General features: G+C 41.2%; 1 protein-coding gene and 1 long non-coding RNA gene across 5 annotated transcripts in view; one reads left to right on the top strand and one right to left on the bottom strand.

Annotated features, from left to right (window-relative positions):
* The window catches only part of cdkal1 (CDK5 regulatory subunit associated protein 1-like 1), a 273,992-nt gene extending 263,569 nt beyond the window's left edge, over positions 1–10,423 (top strand). For 3 of the 4 annotated variants that reach the window (XM_082550966.1, XM_082550967.1, XM_082550968.1), the window contains one exon: positions 2,018–3,766. In XM_082550966.1, coding sequence (XP_082407092.1) covers positions 2,018–2,179 — 162 coding nt within the window. In that variant the 3' untranslated portion in view covers positions 2,180–3,766. Of the gene's footprint in view, positions 1–2,017; positions 3,767–10,396 lie in introns of those variants that run through there. The other variant, XM_082550971.1, reaches the window with a different exon arrangement.
* Positions 10,424–17,557: 7,134 nt separating this feature from the next.
* LOC309716573 lies at positions 17,558–26,645 on the bottom strand. The gene is made up of 3 exons (XR_014279475.1): positions 25,649–26,645; positions 18,766–18,953; positions 17,558–18,662 (listed from the first exon to the last, which is right to left on the bottom strand). It is a non-coding gene; the product is annotated as an uncharacterized lncRNA (long non-coding RNA).
* Between the last annotated feature and the right edge of the window lie 47 nt (positions 26,646–26,692).

Genomic DNA, 26,692 nt, shown 5'->3' on the forward strand with positions numbered 1-26,692 from the left:
CTCACCACAAACTGCATTTTTGAACGTCACATGATCATGCACATTGTTGAAATGTTTCATGCCAAACATGGAAATTGCTAAATCTAACTTTTAAAAAATGCTTTGAATCAGGAGTGGGTAACCTGACTAAAATAATGAGATAACAAATGTAAATGAAGGACTGCACACTGAACATATATTACATATTTAAATATTAGAAATCAGTCTAACGGATTAACGCCTTTTATGAACATTCCCAAAATATGAAATGCTACAATCAGACAGTAGTTGGAGACTGCGGCACGACCAAAACTTTTGCAGTCGTGTGCAATGAACTTGCACTGTTGCTACCTTTGAAATGGTTTCTTCAACAACAGGGACCAGGTCTGACCACTCAAAGGTGGTCAGGCTGGCTTTTCTTTGCATTCTGTCTGTGATAATATAGTTAATTAAACTGGTGAAACTTGCAAATCTATTGCCGTCTATATACAGACATTAAGTACTTGTATTCAGTCTTAATTTCCCCACAAATAGTGACTTAGTTACTCCAGGACAGCAGTTTAACTGCAAAATGACATAACTGTTTGGCAACCTTACTTTTGTATAGCAATGTAATTGGAATACAACCAGTTGGCAACCAGCTAAGTCAAGTCCACTGCTGCAGAGATGTGGTGACGAGTTGGGCTCATCCGTGCAGGCTGACTCAGACTAATGGCAGCGTGTTGGCAATCTGTCTCAGATTCATTGCAGTTGGTACAAATTGGACTGAGATTGTTTGGAGACAAGTTTCCTCTGCTGTCATCTTGCAATGCAAGTGTTTTCGCAGAGGTTGAGTGTAGCAGTAGTTGTGTTGACCAGAGGTTTAGGGTGTTGAGGTCTGAGCCATATAGTATATCACCATTTTTATCAACATCAAATTTACTAACATATTGCCAATTGTCTGATTATACAGCACTGTATGTGCCACTGATGAAGAACACTATCTGTAGCCATTTGCATCCTCTTATTGGTTTTAGGAGGTTGCTTTGTTCTTTATTTTAGGATATTAATATTGTTGGCTGAATTGATAGCTGTAGCAGAGCAGTATCATTTCACTGTAATACAAATGCAGTCACTGTCTTTTTATCACAGTCTTGCTTCAGCCGTGCTGCTATAACACCATCACATCAGTCGTCTTTCCTCATGTCAATCCAGGCTTCTCTAACTACATAACATTGCACCTTCTCAACATCAGCTCCATTCAATAGACAGCACTCTGCAGTAATTGGATCACTACAAAACTGCATTAACTGCTTACACAGAGATAATAGCATCATAATTGAAATGCACTCATTTGCATAAGCAAATGGCCAGTTTTTATGAATGCTTTCATCCGCAAAGTATTAAAACAAGCACTGCATTTTAAATTCACTTTATTATTGTTTTCCTTTCCACATGAAACTGAGTTCTAGAGAGGAAACAGATGGAGAGAGACAGAAGGTGTAAGGAAGAGACAGCAGTGAGCAAGCAGAGGAAGTGATAAATCCCTGTCATTATCATCATGCCAGCATCCATAGATATATTTCAAAATGTACACAGTAATCAACACGTATGATCTATGAATGGATTTATTTCTTTTTATTTTTTGATATTTCTTTTGGGGCTTGCCTCACATCTGTCCAGGAACTGCAGTTAAAAAATTATTTAGTTGGCTGAAGTGTCATATTTAAAGAAATAGCTTGTGTGTGCTGTGGAATAGACTCAAAGACAGCTGGGGTTTGGTCCTTAAATGCTCTTCTTTATCTTTTTCACTGTGCTGTCAAGCCTTCTTTGATTTGTGACTGTGGCCAGCTGATTTATTTTAAAGATGATTCCACCAGAATTACACGATATGAACTCAGTATCAAGCTCTGTGTGTCTGCATAGGAGATGGGTTTTCACATATCACAGATGATGCTAAAATTAAATCATTTAAACTACCAATCGTTACAAATAGTGCAGAAAAAACTCTCTGATTTGTGTTGGGATTCTTTTTAATCTGCTTGTTTTCCTCCCACAGGAACAAAAGGTCAATGGCGTCCATGTTTCTGCTCCCACGCCTTCTTCGTGCACCTTCTCCATTGGATCTAATAGTCTGGACAGAGAAATGCTGAAGAAGATTGGGATCGGGCTCGCGCTGGCAGCAGTCATCTTGGCTTATATTGTACAGAGAGTGTACTGAACAATGACTGTTGTGTGCGCGGTCTTTTTTATTGTAATGTCAATACCTTCTCTTGGCAGTCTATCGGCATGGTCAAACGGCTTCACCGAACACCTTTTATACCAGTCTTTTTGGTACAAATAATTCACCAGATTTAGGATTTCATTTAGAATATTTTTTAAGTGCTGATTACTTGTGACAGTGACAGTAGAGCCATTTCTTGCTTAGGAAAAAGGTAAAAGTGTGTTTTGTTTAGTTCTTACTGATGGCTACTGGTGCAGCTGTTACACAGATATTCAGTTGATCATACATTCAGGGCTTTACCATCAGTATGAGAGTCTGATCTGTCACTCTGCATCCTTTTAAATTGGAAGGTGATTTAGCTTGGTTTATTTCATTTCGTGAAACTGAGTGATGATCTGTGTTATACTTTGATTAAAGTGTGTACAACTTCTTTTCACAGTATTTATTTTTGAAAGTGAGACATGAACATATTTTCAGAAAATGAATGTCATTTGTGGTGTTTTAAAATGTTAACCTTATGTTTCATTGTTCAAGAAGTGCTTTGTGTTTAGAGTTTTTCCACAATAATTCATAGAATATTTGGCAGAGATGCCAGGCGAATTCTTACTGCTGGGATTCATTTATTATTGACACGCATTGTGTCACCACGCACACATTTTACAAGTAAGATGTAGTTGTTTGCTTCTAGCATACAAGGTTCCCTATATTCTCCAATAGGCCACCGTCACACAGGTCTAGAGAATGGTCAGAAACCCTCTGGCAACCACAGGCTGCAATAGAAAAATCCCCCACCAGTTGCCAAGTAGTTGCTGGCTGTTGCTGAGTGACATTGGTTGCAAAGAGGTATACAGTCCTGCACATCCTTGTAATTTCTTTGGTAACCGGCAAGCAGCCATTGTCACCTGTAGTTTCCATGGAAGATACCAGCTTGTCTCCAAACACACTCCTAACTGCTTGCCTAGCGGTAGTGAAACTGTAAAAGTTGCTCCTTTTAAACCTGTTGGTTAAAGGAATAAAGCACAGCTTTTACTTTGCCTCACCCTTTTTCCCACTTTCACTGCTGCTCAGCGACTAGATGGGGAGTGTTCCAGATATCAATCTAATGCCCGGATAAGCTATAGGTGACTAGCAATCTGCTAGCAACCAAAGCAAAGAGGTTTTTGGTGCAGCACCCTCTTTGATACACATTTTCCCAAGCGATCTGTAGTTTCCAGAGGGTTACCAATTGGTCTCTAGGCATGTGTGGCTGACTTGCAGTGGTATCTAGCTGATTTCCTGCCATGCCAGTCTAAATAACGAGAATGATTCCACCTCCATCATTGATTCATAGGGTTCATAATTCACATGTGGACAAAATTCAAATAGTTGGATAGCAGCAGAAATCTCAAGGGCACCGATATCATACTACTGCTGGATTTTACCAAAACTTGCTTGTGGTTTTTTGTTTTAGTTTTCCTCCCTTTCTATAACAGTGTAATTACCCTCCAATACAACTCTCTATAGTTAGATTTTTTGGGGGGGGTTGTTGTCCCAACCATCCAGAATTGTTAAATAAAGGATAAAATCCATTTGCCATGAGTAAAACTGCCAAAGTGTTGATTGATTGACTGAGTCATTGAATTATTGATTGCTCGGTTGTTGTCATGCATAGAGTTTCCCTGTGTTGCTCTCTAATGTCAGGCTGTTTGGACCTACAGCTGTCCCAGTGCAAGCTCTAAAAACCCCAGACAGTTAATAATGCATGCCCCAATTTATGTGGCGCTTCACTGGGACGTGTCTCCACCAGGATGTCTGTATTTGTGTGTGTGTGTGTGTGCACCCTGTGCATATTTATTTCTAGTCACTCACTTAGCTTGTTTATGGGCTTGTGTCAAAAGTTGTGTGTGTCAGAAAATGCCTCTGCTGTCTGATGTCTTGTCTGTAGGGTCGTCCTGTGCTTAATTTAGCAGAAAGTCAGCATGTGTGCGTCTCTGTTTGTGCGTGCGTGTGTGTGTGCGTGCGCATGCTTTAGAACTGACAGGACTCATCGCTCTCTTATTCAAAAAGCCCTCTTGTTAGATATACAACTGCTTGTAGCCTACATACACGCAGGCTTTGTATTATCTAAGTAAATGATGCATGTCACACATTTTGTAGACAAACAGATACAAGCATGCACTCAGACTTTTTCTTCCCTAGTTGATGCATATTGAATGCACGCACACACATACACTCACAGCATATTGCAGCTTTGTAGTATATAGGCAAATGATGCATGCCAGGCAAACTTGTGCACAAACACAAGCACCAAAGCTTTGTATTACCTGATCAAATGATGCATGTCGTACACACGGACGCACACACTACCTTTTGTATTATGTGATCAAATGATGCGTGTAGCTGTGAAGCTTGTTACATCCATCCAGCAGTGCCCTATATTATTCTGCAGCCATCCATACTGTGCGACAGTTCTTTTGATGCTTTGTAAGCACATTTCCTGCTTGTGTATGTCAGTAACACTGCATTGTTCTCCAATGAAATATGGATTCTACGACACCCTTTATGTTTAGGAGATCATCACTTACTGTGAAATATTGAGGCGGGAGCCATCCACAGAAGATCATTATTCACTTCGCATCATTCACTTCAGTCGTTTCTAATAAAAGCGGCGGTTTCTGAATTCTTGTCTTACAGTTGCAGCTGTTGTCAATTTGTCATCTGTGATGTCCTCTTGGTTTGAAACGGAGAAACTTTGGACGCAAGACAAATGCAAGGGAGGCTGAACATTAACACACTTTTCGGTGTCGTCTCTCATTTGTTTATCATCTCAGTTCATTGATCTAAATGCTGTTTGGCCAGCATAAGAAAATGTTTTCAGGGGTACATCAAACTAAGGTCTTCTAATCCAAAATAAAACAATTTAAGAGATCTAAGATTCTATATGATCACACTTTAAGTCTTTGTTCTAGAGCTTGACAGTGATTTACTACAGGAAAAGTTACAATTAATATGTAGACCGCAGGGGGAAGAAAGAAGAAAGACGTCTCTGCATTTTCAACTGTACAAGTGGTAGCATGTGGGAGGCCAGCATACGCTCACTGTTTTCATGCTGCTACACAGTATGTCATCCCTTTGCAGCCCAAATTGTTGAGTCTGATAGGAAAAAAGGTCCTATACTCACTATCTGTGTAATAATTGATACTCTACTGTGTGTGTGTGTGTGTGTATATGTGTGTATATACAGAGCTCTAGACTAACTTTTTGCCATGGGCGTACCGGTTAGGCGTTAGGCGCACACAAATTTTATAATAATTTATATAATATAATGTGTTTTTCTGGATACACTGTGCTTTTTCAGCATTCAAAGATTGATGACACCATGTCAGAGCACTGGCTATGAATTTCAGAAGGATCAGGCCTTAACTTAACAGAAAAGTTAGCAATAGTTCTTTTCCTATTACAGCTACATCCACTTCTGTCGTGCCTAGGCTGCTCACTAGGGCTGGGTATCATCACTGATTTCTATAATCCATTCGATTCCGGTTTTCAAAGTCCCGATTCGATTCAACTTAGCCAGAAGAGTCAGAAATATTATAATTCTGATCATTTATCAGTACTGACTTCATCAGAATTGTGAACATCACAGCAGATGCCTTTGTGTGAAAGTAACTAAGAATAAAACACAGAAAAACATGAAGGAGATTTTCCTGGTCTGGCTTTTTATAGCAGATAACCTTAAAAATATTCTACAATGTTCTGCATATAAAGTTTAAATTTCTTCAGTATTGAACAACAGAAAAAATAGGCTTTCTTGTCCGAGGTCATTTAAGTGAAAAAAAGAAAAGAAAAAGACAGCAGCCGACAGCGCTGTAAACAACGGTAGACTGGTGGGTAATAAGCGAATGAATAATACAGAAAACAGAGATTGGAGACGGGAAACTGTTCTTGAAGTACAGAGAGAGAGAGAGAGCTAGCTGTGCATGAAGTGTGATTTTAATAGTCGTGGAAGCAAAACAGCAAAATTCATGACGACATTGATCAAAGTGAAGCGCAGTTTGCTGCTTCTTTTGCTGCTGGCTCGGTGAATTTTGGTTGGAGAGAGACAAAACCTGCAGCTCAGAATCAGCGCAAAAAGACGTAATCGCAGCGCGGACCGGACGCATCAGGATCGCTAAGCTCCGACAGCGTGTCCGTCTACGGGCTGTCGGGTGAGAAAGCCGAGAAAGACAAAGCTGATTCTGATACGTCAGGTCCGCTCTGTGTTTACGTCTTTGTGTGGAATCCGTGTACCTGCTCTCATCTGCTGTTTGGTTGTTGTTGAAATAGTTTTGTGAGCTTTAATCTGAGAATCTGGCGTTTCTGGCAAAACACAGTTATATTTAAAAGTCGATTCAGGATTTAATGAATTGATATCGCTTTATTCAAGCTACTCTCCTCCCACTTCCACCTGCACTTTCAAGTGGACCACGGCCAATCAGAGAGGTCCCGCCCCTTACTATCTCTGATTGGTTTAGTCCACGATAGGGGCATAATGTGTCTGTTGTTGACCACAGGGAAGGTTGCAGATTTTTTTTTTTTTTTGCTACCCGAACATTTGGTCGCACAGGTGCAACCAAATGTTTTTTTTTAGTCGCACCACTGAAAAATTTGGTCGCACTCTAGACCCCTGATATATGTGTATGTATATATTAGGGGTGCAACGATACACAAAATTCACGGTTCGGTTCGGTTCGATACTTTGGTGTCACGGTTCGATATTTTTTCGATACAAAAAAAATGTTCATGCCTTTTTAATTTGTCATTTATTAAAATTATAAATATATATTTTAACTCAAAAGTACAGTTTTTAAATTTAACCCTAACCCTTGTGCGTGTTTTTTATTTTGACAGCGAATGCGCACCTGCGGACCACTTATGTGCAGCCCTGGTTATTTAGCTCGTCATATTGCAGCCACAGAAATTATTTTGTCCATGAAACCATAAAGCTGCACTTTCTTTTTGCCTTATAGTCTGATTTGTCATAACTTCTCCGTTTTGTGGTAAGCTTTTCTTTGGCTGTCACTTCTTCACCCTGACCTGTCTTATTTGGCTCAGCAGAACTAAAATATATATCCTGCTGCTTTTACACACGCACTCACATAAGCTCAGCGATTCTCTGCGCGATCAACCTCTCACATGTTTAAGCTTGCTGCGGGAGATTTCACTTGTCATGTTTGCATAGTAAGCTAACGATTAATAAGACGATGTCAGAGGAATTGGTGCACAAATTATCATCACTCACAGATCAGTGCTGTCGCTCTCTATACACAGTTCGCACGATTGCAAAGTGAAAGCAAAAAAACAAGCGCAAATTCAAACGCGAGTGGCTCACCGATGCCAATGACATAATTACCCAGCTACATTTCTGAAAGAATGCAAAAGCATTGACATATATTTTTCCTACAATAGCCCGACGGGCAGGGAAGAGATAGATTTTGGTAGCCCGACTGAAAAAATCGCTAGCCCCAGGACGTTGGGCTAGCGATATTGCAAGCCCTGTATCTGATTGAGGAATCACTCATCTTTGGAAAAGAGAGTTTATTACAGAGAAATGTCTCTTTCCAAAATAAAAGCTATATTATCCGCTTCTTCTGGGCTATATTCTCAGCAGCATAAGGAGAATCATGTGCTAACAGCTGTCTAAATGACTCGGCTAAAGTTAGTAGCATGCTTGTTGTTTTTGTCTTTGCACTAGGATGATGTCGGCGTAAATGTGCAGTCATATTCGTTGTGTTCCCACTAGTGCTTTCAGGTTAATCTCGTTGAAATGACCTTAACGCCACAACACGGCAAATCTCCGTTAACGAGCTACCGCCGATCGCTCCGTGCATGGGGCTAGACGGCCAACACGTTAACGAGCTAACTGCGCTAACACACTAGTTCCCACCCATGTAATTGAGCATTGCATGGCACATCCAACATACTGTTTTACTTTAGTCCATGACTCGCTTACCTTCAGGGTCATACGTCACATGACAACCAAAATAATTCCAAACGCCAGATCTGAATGAGGGTGGGGGAGGTGCATGTTGCAAGGAGAGCTTAACTTCTGTCTTGCTAGCTTGCCCTGTGCTCTTCCTTCTGACTATGCTGTCTGTGTTGAGCGCTCAGTGGATCTGCGCTTGACAGTGCAGCCTAGGCGGAGTAGTCGAACGCAGATTCACTGAGCGCTCAACACAGACAGCATCGTCAGAAGGCAAGTTGATAAAATAAATTACAAATGTTGTATTGTTCGATACATATGCGTACCGAACCGAAAGCACTGTATCGAACGGTTCAATATTGATACGAATATCGTTGCACCCCTAGTATATATGTGTGTGTGTATATATATGTATATATATAAAACGGGCAAACTGCGCTAACGCAGTAGTTCCCACCCATGTAATTGAGCATTGTGTGGCATATCCGACATACTGTTTTACATGTGTCCATGACGCGCTTATCTTCAGGGTCATACTTCACATGAAGACCAAAATAGTTCCAAAGGCCAGATCCGAATGAGGGTGGGGGAGGTTCATTTTGCCATGTTGCAACGAGCTTAGCTTCTGTCTTGCTAGCTTGCGCTGAGTGGATCTGCGCTCGACAGTGCAGTCACATATAGCATGTCCTGACCCCACAGTCAGGTGATGCTATATTATATTTAGATAGAAGCTAGCGAGCTAACTTCCTGCTAACTTCTAACTCCGTTAAATGTTATAAATTCCGTTTTCATGGATGCCTGGATGTTAAACTCAATTGTTACACCTGGTAGAGGAGAACGCTGATCATATTATGAAAGACTTTAGACAGTTTTTCAACTCTGTGATGCCATAGTGATCGTTTGATATATGGACCTGCAGCGGAGTTTAGGCCCAGACACGGCTAGTGACGTCAGACTTAACGACCGGATTGTTTTCTGTATGAATATGTCATCTGTCACATGGTTCTGGGGACATTTTGGCCCATTCTTCTTTACTTCTTTGCTCTGCACAGCATTTCAGGCTGGAGTTTAACTGGACCACTCAGTATCTTTATCACTTCTACCTCTTCTTAAAGTCAATAAAGAGTTCTTTTACTGATGGCATGAAGTTGGCTTTAATGTTAGTTGTAAGGTCTCGAGGTTGTTACAGCTTCACCTTGATCACAAACTACGATCCAAGGAAATAGTAAGACGAGTGAAATAAAGACATAAAATTATCTATATAACATACAAACATACCTCGCTGGCTGACCCATGCTTTGAGGCAGAAATGAGCACTTTACAGATACTTTTAAGAAACAACTTTCTCTGAATTAAATTGGCTTCTCTTGCTTCAACTTGCCATGCTCACACATCAACATGGGCGTGCATCTCCCTCAGGTGCACCAGTGGAACCAACATGCAGTACAATAGTTCCTACATGAGAATTTTCACAATAAATGACCTAATGGCATATAAAATATGCATAGTGCAAAACAAAATACATTAACTGAAAGTAGGGCAGTAAAAATCTTGATTCTGTTCTGTTTAAGCTATTCTGTTGCTGCTATGCTTGGGATAAGGTTTTGCATGTGAATAAATGGCTTCACATTTGACTAGAATACTTTGGCATACATTGAAGTTCATTGAAGAATGCAAAGTGCCCAGGTCGTATCATCACCACTCCACCACCATGCTTCACAGTTGGTGTGAGCTGCTTGTGCTGATGTGCTGTGTTTGGTTTTTGCCTAAGGTGTTGCAGTGCATTGTTGCCAAACATCTGTAGTTTGTTCTGTCCAAAATAAAGCCTTGTGGTTTGTTCAGAGTCAACTTTGCACATTTAAGCTGTGCAGCCATGTTTTGTTTTGTTTTTTAGAGAGAAGAAGCATGGCAACCCTTCCAAATAAACAGTGCTTGAATCATCTTCTAGTTATGCCGCCACAAACTTTAACATTTAACATGCTAACTGTGGCCCATAGGGTGTGAGATGTATTTATGGTATTTTTGTTGTTTCCAAGCCTTGCATGGACTGTTGTTGGGGTGAATATGCTCAGAAATTCACTCCTGGTAAGATTGTAGAATTTTATTTAGGCGTACCTGAAAGCTCCAGACCAGCAAACTGCAAAAACATCTGATTTTATAGATGTGCTCACACTTACTGATGATCAGTTAAATCAAGTGCATTTGATTTGAGTGTACCTGGCAGCTACTTGCCCTTTCAATTCCTAAAAGTCCATCCATCCATTCTCTTCCAGCAGGGGGCTTGAGCCTATCCCAACAGAGTACACACTGTGGCAGGGCTTGCACAGAGAGACACACAACCACTCACACTCATACCTATGGTCCGTTTAGAAGCACCAATTAACCTAACTCCACTAACTTCATATATTTGGACTGTGGGAGGAAGCCAGAGTGAACATCCAAACTTCACATGGAAAGATGTTGGCGTTAAACTCAAGACCTTCTTGCTTTCAGGTAACGGTTCTAACAGCCACACAACAATGCTGCCCAGAACTCGTTCAAATTACTGTACATACCATGTGACACAAGAATCGGATGAATTCTAATTAGAAGTTAATAAAAATGAAACACATGCACCAAGAATGTAGAATGTAAATCATTTTTAAAATCATTTTGAATGCTTAATCACTGCACAGCCCCCTGGTTACTATGCTTCTCTCTCTCATTGCTGTTGTTGTTGCCTCCGTTTGACCTTTCTCTCGTTTCCTAATGTTCGTGTTGCCCCCTCTTTCCCTTTCTCTCGCTCCCTCTATCTAGGTGTGTTTCCACATTCCTGCATCTCTGGCCAATTAAACAGCCACACTTGAGATTCATCAGCTCATCAAGACTTAGCAGTATTTAACCCCTGGCTCTCTTTATCGTTTCCTACTGGATTGTTCAGGTCTGCACTACACCACACTACACCACACCACACCACACCACACCTGTAACTATAAAGTTATCGTCTTCTTCTCCTTGTGCTCTTTTTGACCTCTAAGCTATCCATTTTTCCATCTCAATTTCTTCTTCTCCTCCAGCCACCAGTTCTGCCTCACCCCACCATCCACCTTCTACTCTCACTGGATAAAACCTGCCCTCTCCGCTGTCCACTTTGCTCTCGGCTAACTGTACCAGCCACACCTCTGTTCTCCAGTCTCCGCTCACCTGCCCCCACCTGCTTCCTCTCTCCCAGGGCTAAAATTCTAAGTAAAATCAATACTCCAAAAGCCTTGTTGCAAATGTGAATTTTTTACCCTCTGAGTTCTGCTATTCCATCCAAGCTCTTTTCTTTGACTGGATCTGTGTGTCCTGAGCGCCCATGATCCGGTAACTCTAATAGTGCTGTAGAATGACATGCACTAGCTAGTCTTCTCTTCTGGCTTTCCAGGTACCCTTTCCACTGAGCTGATCAAAAGTTCGTAAGAATACAATTAATTTCAGATTAAACTTCAATTTCACAGAAGATGAGTTCTGTTTAAATAAATGCATGTCAAAATTAGACTATATACACTTTGATAGCAATAACTAGTGTGAATTGTTGGTTAATACAGAGGGTCTTGACATCAGCCACCGGCTGACGGAGATTCTTATTAGCCACAATCTCAGGCAATGACCTTTTCATTCTCATCTAATGAAGTAAATTTCTCACCATTTTTCTGCATCCATCTCTAGGATTATGTATGCAGTAGCCTCTGCTCGAGCTTATCTGAATGTAAATGATTCTTTTGATTAATGGATATTTCGACTGTTTCAATTTTCAATACATGAAAGCAAACAAATACAATTTAGAAAGCAAGGTTTTTGCTTTTTTTAGACTTTACCTGATACCACTCTTGTTAATGTTTGTTCCGCTTTCCTGCAGGAAAGCAGTCATTAAAGTACGGAGAATGAAAAAACCTGACATAAATCCCATGTTGATATATGTCAGGTTAAGCCCAATTTAGCACAGTCAATTTACCATGCTGTCATTCAGCATGCTTCACAACGGTTTCATTAAAAGTATCATTTTCTCTCCCCGTGTGTTTTAGCTCAGAATTTTAACCAGCATCTTTCCTCCATGCCAGTCAAAGCTGCAGCAGCGAGATTACACGGACAACAGCGCTGAAGGTGCAAATAAAATATTTACACCATCAAAGCCTTTCACGCACCATTTATTACAGCGCTGATTCTAATTGACGCAGGATGACGAGCCCACAAAAAGAAATATGAAAATACTGCGATTTGTGAGCGCTTGCGTGTGTGTCTGGAGGGAGGGTGGTCTACTTGGCCCCGGGGCAGATACACAGTAAGAGCAGTGATTGACATTACCTTACAACTGAGGCCTGGCTGAAACAATATCCGCTAATGTGCGTGCAGCGCTGCACTAATTTCCAGCTGCCGCCGTGACCTTCTTTGGAAACAAGGTTGGAAAAATCCTTCTTTTCCTCACCACCTTCCAAATTTTGCGCACATTTCTGCACGCACTGCATGCACCGACATCGTAAACGCATGTTGTAAAGAAGCACACTGAAGCCATATCAGACTTGAGCTACAGGGAATTAAACCAGTACTCCGGCTATTAATTGAGTAAGGACAAGGACGGATTGTGATAATGAATGGAAATATTTGCACTGATGGATAGTTCACCTAAAACTGGCTTAATTTGCTCCAACTAGACCCAAGTGCAATTGTTGAGTGTGAATGAAAGCCCACATGGGTGTAACCAATTAATTTTTGCAATTTTGGTGACCAACTTGCTTTGTTGCTTTGTCTTCTTCACCTCCCACCCTACCCCTTCTTTCTGTCACACTCTGCCTTTCCATATAGGCTGAGTGCTTAAGCACCTTAGTGCCTTCTGGAACAGAGGGGAAACTGTCTTGGCAAGCATATCCATTCCTAATCATATATATGTGTGTGTACATGGGTCCTCATGCCAGCTCCGTCCAAGCATTTAGTTTGGTGGCCCTTGTGCCTGCATTCAGTGATTGTGGCGTTTTTATCTGCACTCACGCACAGACGCAGACTTGCACACACACCCCATTGTCGCTGCAAAGCAAACTGGGAATTCACAGCCTGGCGTGTGAGCGAGAGATTGGCTCTATTGAGCGTCTTGGTGGTTTGCCAGTTCTGATTCAGTGTGTTTCTTTGTGTGTCTCTGGTTTTGTGTCTTCGTGTTTGATGGACCTACATACATCTTTGACTTTGAACGGTTAAGGGTGTTTGTAATCACCAGTGGGACGGGAGACCAAAGTCAATATTTTAGCTCCACACTTTCATTGTTCTTGAAAGCACTTTAATAAGCACACAGAGACACGGCAGCGCCGCAGTATTACTTGGTGTTAAAAGCTGTTATTAGTTTGGAGACTGTTTTAATGTCCCTAAACATGCCAAGTGTGTGCTGTTTGCACAACAGGAAGTGGATAAAATCATTTAGTTTATCTGTCTGAAACTAAAAAAAAAAGAGAAGATTTTTGTTAAGTCATCGTGAACTTGTCTGCATAGTCGTGAAATCTTGTCGATGAAATAAAATCTCTCCACACAAAAGCCCTGTCAAAATGAAGTCTATTTAGGAGTTCATGATGTCATTTATGTTCAACTTGTTCCAGCTTCTGGATACTTAATGAAAAGCTTCTCATTGAACTGCTGGACTGCTCATAGCTGCTTTTTTTTTTCTTCTTCTTCTGAGAGAGAGAGCACTTCACTCAGGTAAGTTTGCTCAGATAAGAGCTACGCTGTAGATCTTGGCAAGCTTACAACTCACTTTTACCGTGGGAAGGGTCAAAAAAGTAACTCCGAGAAACTTTGCTAATTGCGGTAATGTGCCACATTTAGCAGGTTTTAGTTTAATGAACCGTCTGAGTTGAATACTTTTCATCAAACAGCAGGAACGTGCATAATATCTTTTTAAACAGGAATTTGAAAAAAGAAAAAAACAGAAGAGAAAAACAGAGAGATCACCTTGAGGTCTCGTGGCTGTTTTCCTCTTGCTAATGTTTGATTAGAGTACTTCACTTGGCTTCCAAGAAACTTTTAATGATGTTGTCATGGAAATAACTGTACATTGCCTGAGACTCCTGAGGGCTGGTTTGTTGCCATGGTGAAATGTTCCTGCGGCGTTGTCCGCGCATGAAACAATGCTCATTTACATAACTACATTGTTAATGTTTATTGGCAATATTCTCACATGTGTGAAAGAAGAATGCTGAATTAAGGGTGTTTTTTAAGAGTAGAGATATGTAGATATATCATATCTGCTAAGCCAGTGGTTCCCAAACTTTTTTTGCTGGGCCCCCCTTTGTTTTACAAGAAAAATGTCACGCCCCCCCTTGCACTCACACATCCTCCATCCATGCACACCCACATTTAGTAGATAGATAGATATAATTTTATTTCGAACATGCAAATATAATTGAAATAACAACAGAAAAAATTTTTTAAAAATCATCAAGTTTTCATGTATATATCTATGTCTACAGAACGCGTGTGCTCGAAAAGGAGTAGGATGAAGTTTACACTTTTCTTGCTCCTACCCCCTTATTTCAAATTTCATTGCTTACAAATCCATATCCAGGATTCAACATTATTTGATCATATATGGTTAACTATGTACAAGTCTAACACATTGAACATACACAAATAAAACCATTTTCAGCACGTAAACCAGAACAACAACAAACTACATTTTTACATAAACGAATCACTCTGTCTATAACAGCTGCTTAACCTCTGAGCTTATTTTCTATCTATGTGACAAACACCTTAATGAACACTTAAGGTTGGGTTACTCAGACCTTGATCTATAAAAAATGAGGACACAATGAGACAACTCAGTCACTGAGAGGAAGATTTCATATATTCATACAATTTATTATTTTTGAACAATCGTGTGAACTTTTGTATTGATGTACTTGTCTTGATTTCATCTGTAGAGGTGTTCCACACACTAACTCCTCTGACATTGTACATTTGTCCTTACTACTGGCTTGCTGAACATAAGGATCCCTCTCAGGTCATGAGTATTTGGTCTTATTTGGAACAAGTTCTGAATGTAGTGGGGCAAAGATTTATTCGCTGCTTTGTACATTGTTTGCGCAGTTCTGAGGTCAACCAAATCTTTAAATTTGAGAATATTTAATTTGATAAAAAGTGGATTTGATGGTTCTCTTGAAGTAGCTTTATTTATCATCCTTATTGCTCTTTTTTTGCAGAATGTAAACAATTAAGCAAATACAAGTAATCTGCAATAAATTACAGGTGGTAATAAAATAAACTACTAACTCTTTTACGCTACGTCCACACCTACACGGGTATTTTTGAAAACGCAGCTGTTTCTATGAGTTTGGACCTTTCGTTCACACGTAAACAGCGTTTCGAATCACCGAAAACGGAGATTGTTTTAAAACTCAGTTTTTGCGTTTACGTGTGGACGAGGAATACAGTTCGTCACGCAACATCAAAGGTATGCACCTTTATTTACGTCACGCTGTGCGCCATGTTATTGTTTACATGAGATGAATTGCAGAATGGCAGATAGAGACAAAATACTGTTAATCTGACTATCTTCAGGTTTTACATGCTTACATATACATATGCAGTTCCTGTCCCTCCATTTAGAAAGGCAGAGGCGTCACGGTGTAATTATTTTACATGTAGTTGTTTTTTTTCTGTGTAATAATATTCAACATTGCTATCAATACATTTTTCAAAAATGCCTCTCTGTGCAAAATGGGTTTAAAAACATAAACAGCTGTAGGATACTGTTTGTCCATGATTTGAACTGGGGGAACAAATCGTGGCAGGATCAGACTGATATTATTTGTATCCCACTGTAACTTTACTGTATAAAGAGCTAACATCTCCAAAATGTCAGGAGTAGTTAGTCATTACAACAAGTGTTTGTGAACTAAAAATCAAGAATGTGGGATACTGTTTGTCAGTGATTTGAAGAGCCCAGCGCTGCTCCCGACGCAGGGAAAACTAATTCTGTTGCAGAGACCTACCTTGGCACTTGTGCAGGTGAAGTCAAAAGGAAGATATGCTTCACCATATTTTCTAGTCTTTGGCTTAAAATGAAGTTGGTTTGGAAACATATTCAGCGATGCTTCATCTCTTGCGTTTCTGTGGGCGCCCCGTGCTAGCAGTGTCCAAGCGTTTTGGTTTTTTTCCCCCCCTTTTCATACCGCGCCCCCCCAGGGGGCGGGCCCCACACTTTGGGCAGGTCTGTGCTAAGCGATCATGAAGATGGCTTTACCTGAATAAGTGTACATATTAGTCTATTTACTGCTGTTTCAACTTGCATAGTGGACAAAGTGTCAGAACAAATATTGGTGAGGTCAAGAACTCAGCCCAGTCTGACCAATTAAATTTACATGAAATTGAATTATATTTACATGAAGAAATTAAACTCTTCTCAAACCGATTGGAAAAAGAAAATTTACTTGAATAAACCAATACCAGAAAAAAAACTTATACACTGTAGATCGATATAAAGGTCCAGAGATCCAGCCATGGTGGGTTTCTCCACACATCCTCCAGGCTATGACTCAAGTGGTCACTGTAGAACAGGCTGCATGCTTTCACCCTCACTGACAGACCAGAAACTTTCTCCGCATTTCTGTGTGAAACATCCCTTCAGGCCGCTCTAAACGCAAAGTCTTTTATCACTCTCGGCTCTGTATCAAGTCAATCTGTCAGGGTATCTGGGTCTGAGTGACCCAGGGACCCTGACCAGTAATGAACTTGTATTATAATATATGTATTTTTGTTATTGCTGTCCCTCGTTCTCCCTGCTTGTAGATATATGTGTGTGGATGCAGGTGTGCTGTAAGCACTCGTTTACAGGCATCTTCAGGCCTGGTGGGTGTGGCCCTGGGAGGTGATTGGCCACACCTGAAGACCGTGACACACCTGCAGCTGATCAGGCCTTGTCGGAGGAGGTACTTGAGAGTGTGGTGGAGCTCTCTCCGACGCTGGATCATTGCGTGGCTTCACGTTAGTCTCTCGACCAGTTCCTAGTTTAAGTCTGCTGCATTATTGTGTGTCTGACTGCTGCTTCTCTCTTATGTCCCCAGGAGTAGCGGGGAGACGAGAGGACAGCGAGCACGGGGTGCTCATCACGGAGAAGCGGAGACAGGAGTATTAGCACTGGGAAGAGGACACGTCACAGGAGTCGGTAGAGCACGGGGATTTATTGTCATGTTTTTCCATCACTGTAAATAAACGCACTGCTAAGCACACAGAGCTCCACGCCTGGGTCCTCCTTCCCTACACCCCCACAGTTTGCCCTGCCAAGCCGTGAAACAATCTGAGCGGAGATCAGTTCAGGCTCAGAAGCTCCACCCACCCGCTGGTGAAAACTTTTGTTTGCATGAGGCAGCCAATGAGAAGTAGAAAAACTGCCTAAATAAAGAAGGGACAGGAGCTAAAAAATGTTTCCCCACACAGATGAACTGAGAGCAATAACCATCATCCAGCAAAAGGTGAATAAGGATACTGAAAACTACTCTGGTATATTAAAAATAACTACAATAGGGCAGCCTCTCTCTTCTGCCTTACTTTTTAAAATTATATATCATCCCCCTTTTCACCTCATTAGGTTTTTTTTTTGCTTTTCTCCCTCTGTCATATCTCTCACTCATCTCTGCTTCCCACTGTTGCCAAATGGTTGCTACTAGGTTGTGTAGGGCGTTCGTAGTTCAGGGCGATCGTAGTTCAGGGCGATCGTGGCTCAAGAGTTGGCAGTTTGTCTTGTAATTGGAAGGTTGCCGGTTCGAGCCCCGGGTTAGACAGTCTCGATCGTTGTGTCTTTGGGCAAGACACTTCACCTACCGCCTACTGGTGATGGCCAGAGGGGCCAATGGCGCAATATGGCAGCCTCGCTTCTGTCAGTCTGCCCCAGGGCAGCTGTGGCTACAACTTTAGCTTGCCAGTGTGTGAATGTGAGAGTGAATGAATAGTGGAATTGTGAAGCCCTTTGAGGGTCTCGAAAAGCGCTATATAAATGCAGTCCATTATTATTGTGCTTTTTGGGATTGTTGTAGGGTCTTTGCCTTAGAATATAAATATAAGGCACATTGATGCAACTGTTATTGTGAATTGGCACTGTACCGATACAATAGAACTGAACTGATGTTATGGACATTCACTGGTGAAAAAAGTAGGTAAACTCACCTGTCCTCCATTCCCCATTCGGTGCACATATAGCAGAAGACAAACTCAAATCATATCCAAACATATTCATACATCTAAAGGACTTTCACTGATAAAAGGGAGTTGTTATTTAATAGGCACCTCTTCACCTCATAGTGCGAGTGTCTGGGTTGAGGGAGAAGAGCACTGACAGGTTGAAAATGACTTAATATCACAGCTAATTACATGCATGTGCAAGGCTTTCATGCCATATTTTGAAGTTATTTTTTTCTTTCTGAGCTGAACATAGCTTTTGCTGACAGTTTGCAAGGCAGGCGGTCTGCAAAACAACAATCACACATACGGAGTTGAGAAGTCATTCGCAGGGCAGCCTCGCAGCAAGAGGAGTCAGAACTACAAAATGAACAGAAAAGGAAAAACAATAATGGCATTCAAGTTCCCTGAAGACATTTTCGTCACATTTTCCTGTCATGTGGGTGTGGGGGTGGGGGTTCACCTTTTGCTCTTTTTCTCTCTTTATCACTCTTCTTTCTCTTTTGTTCATTTCCTCCTCATGTTTCGTCCTCTCCTCCCTGCTCTTTTCATTTTCTCTTCTTTTTCCTAGCCACCCTCCTCCTGTCGTTGACAGCTCCAGTTAATTTAATGTCAGCTCTGCCAGGCTCGCCTCAGCGCTGTGAAACAGATCTGAGCGCAGGAAAGTGCGAGAGTGGAAGAAAAAACAGAGGCGAAAGGGGAGCAGGAAAATAAGAGATAAAAACTACTTCAAAACTTAAACTTACCAATAAATAGATAATGACGATCAAATAAAGAAGTCGTACTGTCAGAGCTGATACATGGGAGTTTGCCTTCCCACAATCCTTTGCCTCTTGCACGGGAGGCAATTACAATTTCACAGGTTGAAAATTAAAATTCCCTGTAGTGTGTGTTTGCGTGTGTGTGTGTATTCCATGAGATAGAGCAGGCTGTCAAAGTGATTTCAAGCTGTTTAAAGCCTAAGCTCGCAAAAAGGATCCTCGTGCAGCAAAGGGAGGAAAAGAATCTAAATCTCCTCTCCCCTCCTTTTTAAAAAAAAAACTAATTCCTTGAATATTAATTGCCTGGCTGGGTCTTGACGATCAGCTTATTTGTTTGTGATGAGGCTGCAAAAGAAAAGTACTCATAATCCCTGTCTCTTTCTCTCTCTCTCTCGCTTCTCATGCTGTCTACTGCTTGCATTAATCTTTGCGCTCTCCAAATCTTTTTCTTTTTCCTCATATTTTTTTTTTTACCCTTTCTCCATCTTCCTCTTTCTTGGAACATGTTAGTTATTTGTATAATATTTTGCTCCTTAGATAAAACTATAAGCATTTTAGAGTTGGTGTCATCGGATATTGAAGTTCTAATATCTAATTTCTGGTCCTGCTTTATTTACATCCCTGAAGATTTATGGCCCATGTCAGGTTTCATTTTCAAGCCCCAGCGTGTGGCGTGATTTATTCCCATTATAATAGTATCTCCACTTTCCAGTCCCTCTCTCTGATTCCTTACAGCATTCTGTGCAGGCTACATGAGCTATATAATCTCTCTGAGTGTCTGTATCAGTCATCAGTGTTTATGGGTTATCACCCTTTATTCATCCAAGAAAGTCAATGGAGCACACTTGTTTTCATTACAGCAGCACCCTGGCAAATGTTAATACCTGGGAACAACTAACTGCAGCTGCATACACCCGGTGTTCTCTCAGCTGCTCTGCTGGGCCTGAAGTCTAGATTCCTTGCTCAAGGGCACTGTGGCTGGGAAAGAAGGAAGGAAGAAACCCCTACAGGAATATTTAGCTTGATTTATGTGTGAGCTCTTTGATTGAATAGGAACCACTCCAGGAATTTAAAAGGTATGAGGTCAGCACTCGGTAAAGCAATACTTGAGTTGATCATGATTTCATGAAAAAAACAGCAATCAGACATAAATGGTTTTGTCACACTCAAGTAAAAATATGATGAAAGAATTGCATTGATTTTTTTTTTTTGCATTCAGCGACTGATCGGAAGCAGTTGCTGTAACCAAACCTCCGGGCGACCAACCCTTTGAATGCAGGGCAACTGCACAGGTCGCCTGGTGGGAGGCAACCTGTCTCCAAATAATCACAATCACTGATTGATTGCAATCCTTCTCAGACAGAATGGTGAAGCAAATAATTTCTGTCTAATGTATAGATGGAGACAGACTGGCAACATGTTGCAGTCACTCAGTCAGAGTAACTCAGCACAACTCCTCTGCAATGAGACTCTTTCCATTAGGTCACTTAAGAGGTTGCTGAGTGGTTGCATCCTGGTTATAGTGCCTATATAAAAGCATGAATACTGGGCATCTTGAATCAACTGATCAGCTTTAACTAAGTCACTATTTCTGGAGGAATCTTTAAGTTTCTGCTTCAGATCTTGTAGGTTTTGGCCAGACTCTGTAAGTTTTTAGTGAATATCTGCGTATGTTGACAGCAGGATATTTGTGATTTTGCAGACTAATCACAGTTAATCACTGTATCATCACAAACAGATTGTGTGTAATTGCAAACTGGACACCAATGAGTTACAAACTGATAGCAAACTGATTAAATGTTATTGCCGTCTTGATGCACCAAAGTCGCTTTGAAGACAGCAACTAATTGAGCGGTTGAGGACCAGGTCTCCGTCTTCAAACCAACAATTTCAAAGGCAACAGAATCACAACTTCATTGCAAACGATGCCTTTTTTACTTTTACGCATCGTTTTCTCCCCGGTTTGTCCTCATATCCAAACTGAGACGGTGTTTTCACTCAACAAAAACGCAGTGTTTTGAAAACGCTCTTGAAAACGTTTGAAAACGGTGCTTTCGCGTCGCAGTGTGGACAGCGAAAACGGAGACTTTTTCAAAGCAATGACACATTTTAGTCATGTGATGCAGTCAAGTGACCAATTAAACTAAGATAGCAGAGGGCATTATACAGCAGTTGTTTTGTTTGCTCTCAATTTTGACATCCCTGTCAAAGATTAATAGTTTGTACATGCTTCAGATAGCTTTTCTTCAAATTCTTTAATTCTCACTCGCCTTTGCAACTTTGTACCTTTGTGTTACTCGCAGCAACAACTCCACCTCATTGTTAGTCCATTTAAAAAACCTCGGTGCTTTTCCTCGACATTTGCCGCGACGTTTCAAAGAGCCGGAAAGTAAATAAACAGCAGGCAGAAATGAGGCAGGTCGAATCGTCTTGTTTCACGCAAGATCATAGAGTTTGAAGCATCTTTTTAAGTGACTTAGATAAATTTTGTCATCCATAGCGATAAACAGCACATGGATGTGTGTGATAGCTTTTCTGTGTATGTGCAGAGGTCCAGACAAACCACAAACTCAAACTAATTCACTTCCTCTTCTCCTGGCCTCCGGCTGTTTGCTGCTGCCTCTGCACATGCACTGAACTATCTGACTCTAACTGCAAAGTTTACTCTGAAATTAAGTTTCAGCTTGAACAGATGTGTTATTGTGCACTGACGTGAATTTCCATTTTCACTTTATACACATCCATACCACCTCTTTCACTTCACATTGTAGCTGAATGCAAAGAACACATTCTAGCAGCCCAGGGTGCAACTGTAGGGCAGGATTCACACTTTGTCACTGTTGTGGAGATAAGACGAGCCAGACCTGTTACAAAGCGAACAGGTTTTCTCTCTGCAGGGGCAGATAGAAATCCCAGAGCAGCTGGGAGCAGAGTGATTACAGGCTGCTTTGAGCAGCAAGCAGAAATTACTGTGGCTCCTCTCCACTCACATACTCTTTTCGTTTTATGTAGACTTGGGACTTGAGCAAGGTTGACTAGGTCACACCTTTTGGCAGAGCTCTGCTCATTCATTTTCAACTACATTTATTTAGCTGTACTCAAGATCTAAAACAGTTTAAGTCCTCTTCTCTAGCCTGTAGGGCTTTTTTAGCAGAGTGGATGTTACACCGGTGGATTTAGGAAGGGCCTTTTGAAGGACATTCTCAAAAACCAGCTGCACTGAGATGAAAAGACAAACTTTTTTCTCTTTCCTTTTCTTTTTTTAGAGTTCAGCACCAGACACAAAATCTGTAGCACAAACTTTTTGACTTTGGAAAATTAATGATGGTGACTCGGTTTCCCCTTCTTAGTTTACCATTTAAATAAACTCACACCTCCTCTTGATTTTGTTGATTGTGTTTTCTTGTGCGGTTCTAATAACTCTCTCTCATGAAAAAGCTCGCAGTATGATTGTCAACTGATCATTTATTTACATTTTTCCATCTGCTGCACCAGCCTCGCTCATGGGACTGCAATGTAGTTATTGCTTTCAGATGCATTAGTAAGCAAATCAGATTTTTTCTTTTTCAGGTCTCGGTGCAACATTTTTTTAATAGCTAAAACATTAGCAGGAACATGATTTTAAACCCTGGTGTAGCTTCCAGAGGAAACTGAAAGACTATTGAATAGTATAACATGCTGACTTATTACTTAGGAAATTGCAGTGCTTGTGGTGAATGACTTCTTGCAGGGTGTTAATGTAAAAACCCAGCAGAGCAGGGCTCACACTTTGCAAAAGACAACCTTATGGAAAACATATTTTACTCAGCATGGGATGATGCAAAACAGGTCCTCTCCCTCCCCCCCCCCTCCCTGTCCCTCACCATAGTTGATTAATATTGCTAAATATTAATATAATATTAGATGCTGCTCGATTAATAATGCCAAATCTTGCTGACCTGTGCTTTTTGATTTTATGCTCCCTGCACTACATGGCTTTGTGTATATGCACGTGTGTGTGTGTGTGTGTGTGTGTGTGTGTGTGTGTGTGTGTGTGTGTGTGTGTGTGTGTGTTCAGTGGTGTTGAAGGCATTAAAGTGTGAACGCATTTCGAAATTGCTCTTAAATTGCCCACGGGACAGGTTTGGTGAATATATGCCTTACAGAGCTGATGGAAGGAGGACTACTCATCCATGGTGGAAACACTTGCGTAGGTAAACATAAAATGATTTTTTATGTATAGATATACACAGACATACTCTGCTTTCCCCACCATTCCAGCCACACTGATCAGTCTCTTCTGATCCTCCTCCTTACCCTCTTCTTTTTGATGCTTATAACTTGCTTCTTCTTTCCCCTCCTCCTTTCTTTCTCCCATTGCTGTGAAAGACGAGAACCTGATTTCTTCCACTAACTCCCCCCCCCCCCCCCCCCTCTTTATCAGTCTCCCTACCCAGTCAGGTTTAATCCTGTTAGTTATGGTGGATATATGGGGTCCTGCTCACTCTGACTATTCCAGTGAGACATTCCCCAAAGAGCAACCGTAGAGATTCAGTTGCACACTCAGTTTAGAACTACTTCTGTAGGGAAAAGTGTTCACGCAGATGGATTCGCCTGCTTTTACCAGAAAGTGTTTTAAATAAGGAATTACTGAAGTGATAATGTAGCAATTTAAAAAATATATATACACATTATATAGTACAGATTTTGGAGTGTATGTGGCAACTCTTGGTGTTTACTTTTATGCATGGAATGCCTGAAAACCATGAAAATTTGCACAGTCTCGCATTATCCTGAAATTACTTTAAAGTTGCAGTATGTAAAATCTCACCAGTAGATGTCAGTAGACTGCGGATTCTAGTCAACTGAATATTTTTCGTAAGTTTGAAATCATAGCTATGGTGGCCACTGTAGCACGAACAGAATTAGAGCTCAAAAGCATAAAATTTACACTTTAACCCATAATGGCTGTGGCCAGCCAGCTTGTTTCTACTACTGTAAAAAAGAACCCCCTATCCCCACCCCGCAAAAAAACAAAACAAAAACCAAAACAAAAGATTGTATGTTTTAAGATATTTGACTAATATAAACACTCCGAATTTTTTCATTGATTTGTTAAATATTTGGCAGCGCCCTCAAAACGCTGGCCGCTATTCATCTGTAGTCAGCGTAGGCTGTCTGTGCGCTCTTTACCTCAGCTGTCAATATGCCAGGTGAGAACTGCTGTCTGTTAACCCTTTAAGACCTACCATAGAACCAAGGCCGCTAGAGCTTACTTTATATTTTTACATGCTGTAGTGCCATTTTTGGGAGCATTTCAAGTTGCTATACATCAATACAACTGTTATAGCCCAAATTTTAATATGTATGCATTAAGTCCATAGTGACTACATAAATTGCAAAAAAGTGCAATAAACTACAAAAAAATTGAAAATCGCTTTCTACTTGGAGAAATTTAAGAGGTTTATCCCTCAAAACTTTAAATACAAAAAAGTTGCAAAAAATAGTTTACAACAACAGAAAATTTATTTTGAGTGTCTTCATAGTTTTATTTTTGAGATACACCAATTTTTATATACTGCAGAAAAAACAAAAAAACAATCCTATGATGCAAATTTGCAAAGACAACAGCATGTGCATCAAAATAAACTATTTCCAGCAGTGCAATTAGAGTTCTAAGCATCCCAGCAACTATTTAGAAAAGCATTAAGTCAAACATGACATGACTTATAAAAACACCAGTATAGGCTTTTAAGGCCTACAAGTAAAAAAAACTACATTTTCTGCGAAAATGACGTCACTTTCGGTTTCGGGCAGGTAATGGCGGACATGCGATCATTAGCGCTGTCGTCTGTTTCAATGTGGGAAGTGTTACGAACAGCTGATCGGATAGGCTAAGCGTGTTTCTGGAATATTATGTTTTTGTTCCTGCAAGCGCTTTTTATGCAATATTTGCAAAGCTATATGTGGAAGGAAACCGTGACCTAGGACAAGCTGATGGCATAAGATGTAAGTACAATTGCTCCGGTTTCATATGCAAAAAAAAATACTGTGCTAGCTTACGCAGTTCCGGTTCTACAGGGATTTAAAAATAGTTACACGAAATGGAGCGTGCCTGCTCTGACCGGCTTTAAAGGGTTAACTCTGGATGAGGCTGTAAAACTTTGTGAAAGAAGCCCAGTATGAGATGATAAGTGATAGTGACACTGAGGTTAGTTGTTGAGAATGTCCTGGACTTTTCTATCAGTAGCTTTTGTTAGCCTCTGTTAGGTTTTGTTAGCCTCTGTTAGCTGCTGTTAGCCTCTGTTAGCTGCTGTTAGCTGCTGTTAGCCTCTGTTAGCTGCTGTTGGCCGGTGTAAGTAAAACGTTCTTTAAAATGAATCTAACATTGTTGGACTTGGACAGTGAATTTGCTCTCATATGATGGTGTATTGGGAGAAAAGTGTGATTTCTTTTTTTTTTTTAAGGACACACAAAGCTATCATTAGCTGCCACAATTTTTGCTTAACAGCTGTTGTTGTTTAGCCAACAGCTGTCTGGAGATTGGGGGGGTCACACTTCTAATCTGCTGACAATAATATCAGGAATAAATAAACAACCACTCACCTGGAAGTGCAGGGCAGTTACGCCAGGCTGCTCTTTGTTGACTTTAGCTCTGCTTTCAATACGATACTCCCGGACAGACTAATAGTTAAACTGTTGGAAATTGGACTTCCTTCTACCACCTGCCGCTGGATCAGAGACTTCCTCTCAGACCGTGTACAGAGAGTTAGAGTGGGCCTCATCTTTCCTCAGCCCTCAGCCTCAACACCGGCTCTCCACAAGGCTGTGTACTGAGTCCCCTACTGTACACTCTGTACACACATGACTGTGTTATTTCCCACCCAGACAACACAGTCATCAAGTTTGCAGATGATACCACCGTGGTGGGGCTCATCTCAGGGGGAGATGAGACGGCATACAGAGCTGAAGTTCAGAGGCTGTCAGATTGGTGTGTAGATAACAACCTGGACCTCAATACCACCAAGACAAAAGAACTGGTAGTTGACTTCAGAAGGAGGAAGTCCGAGCTGCAGCCTGTCAGCATCAACGGGGAGTGCGTGGAAAGGGTCTCCAGTTTCAAGTTTCTGGGTCTGCACATAGACACAGACCTCCAATGGAGCTCTAACACCTCTGCGGTCTTAAAGAAGGCCCAACAGCATCTCCACTTTCTGAGAATCCTCAGAAAAATGGACCTGAAGAAGGAGCTGCCGACCGTCTTCTACCGCTGCTCCATTGCATCGGTGTGTGGTTCTCCAGCTGCACCACAGCACACAGAAAGGCACTCCAGAGGGTCATCAATATGGCCCAAAAAATCATTGGACATCCTCTTCCCTCCCTGAAGGACCTGTACAGCACTCGCTGTCTCAAGAGGGCACGCAGCATCCTACGGGACTGCACACACCCAGGACACGGGGTGTTTAAGCTGCTGCCGTCTGGCAGGAGGTTCAGGCTGCTGAGGTCCCGAACAAATAGACTCAAGGACAGCTTTTACAACAGGGCAATAGCCCTGATCAATGTAAATAGCTGACCTGACTGGCTACCTCCCTGGACTTTTTTTAGGGGGGAGGTAACAATGTTTAAAACAATAACAATAATAATATTTATATT

Source organism: Aulonocara stuartgranti, assembly GCF_965226115.1.
Source record: "Aulonocara stuartgranti genome assembly, chromosome: 11".
NCBI classification, from domain to species: Eukaryota; Metazoa; Chordata; class Actinopteri; order Cichliformes; family Cichlidae; genus Aulonocara; species Aulonocara stuartgranti.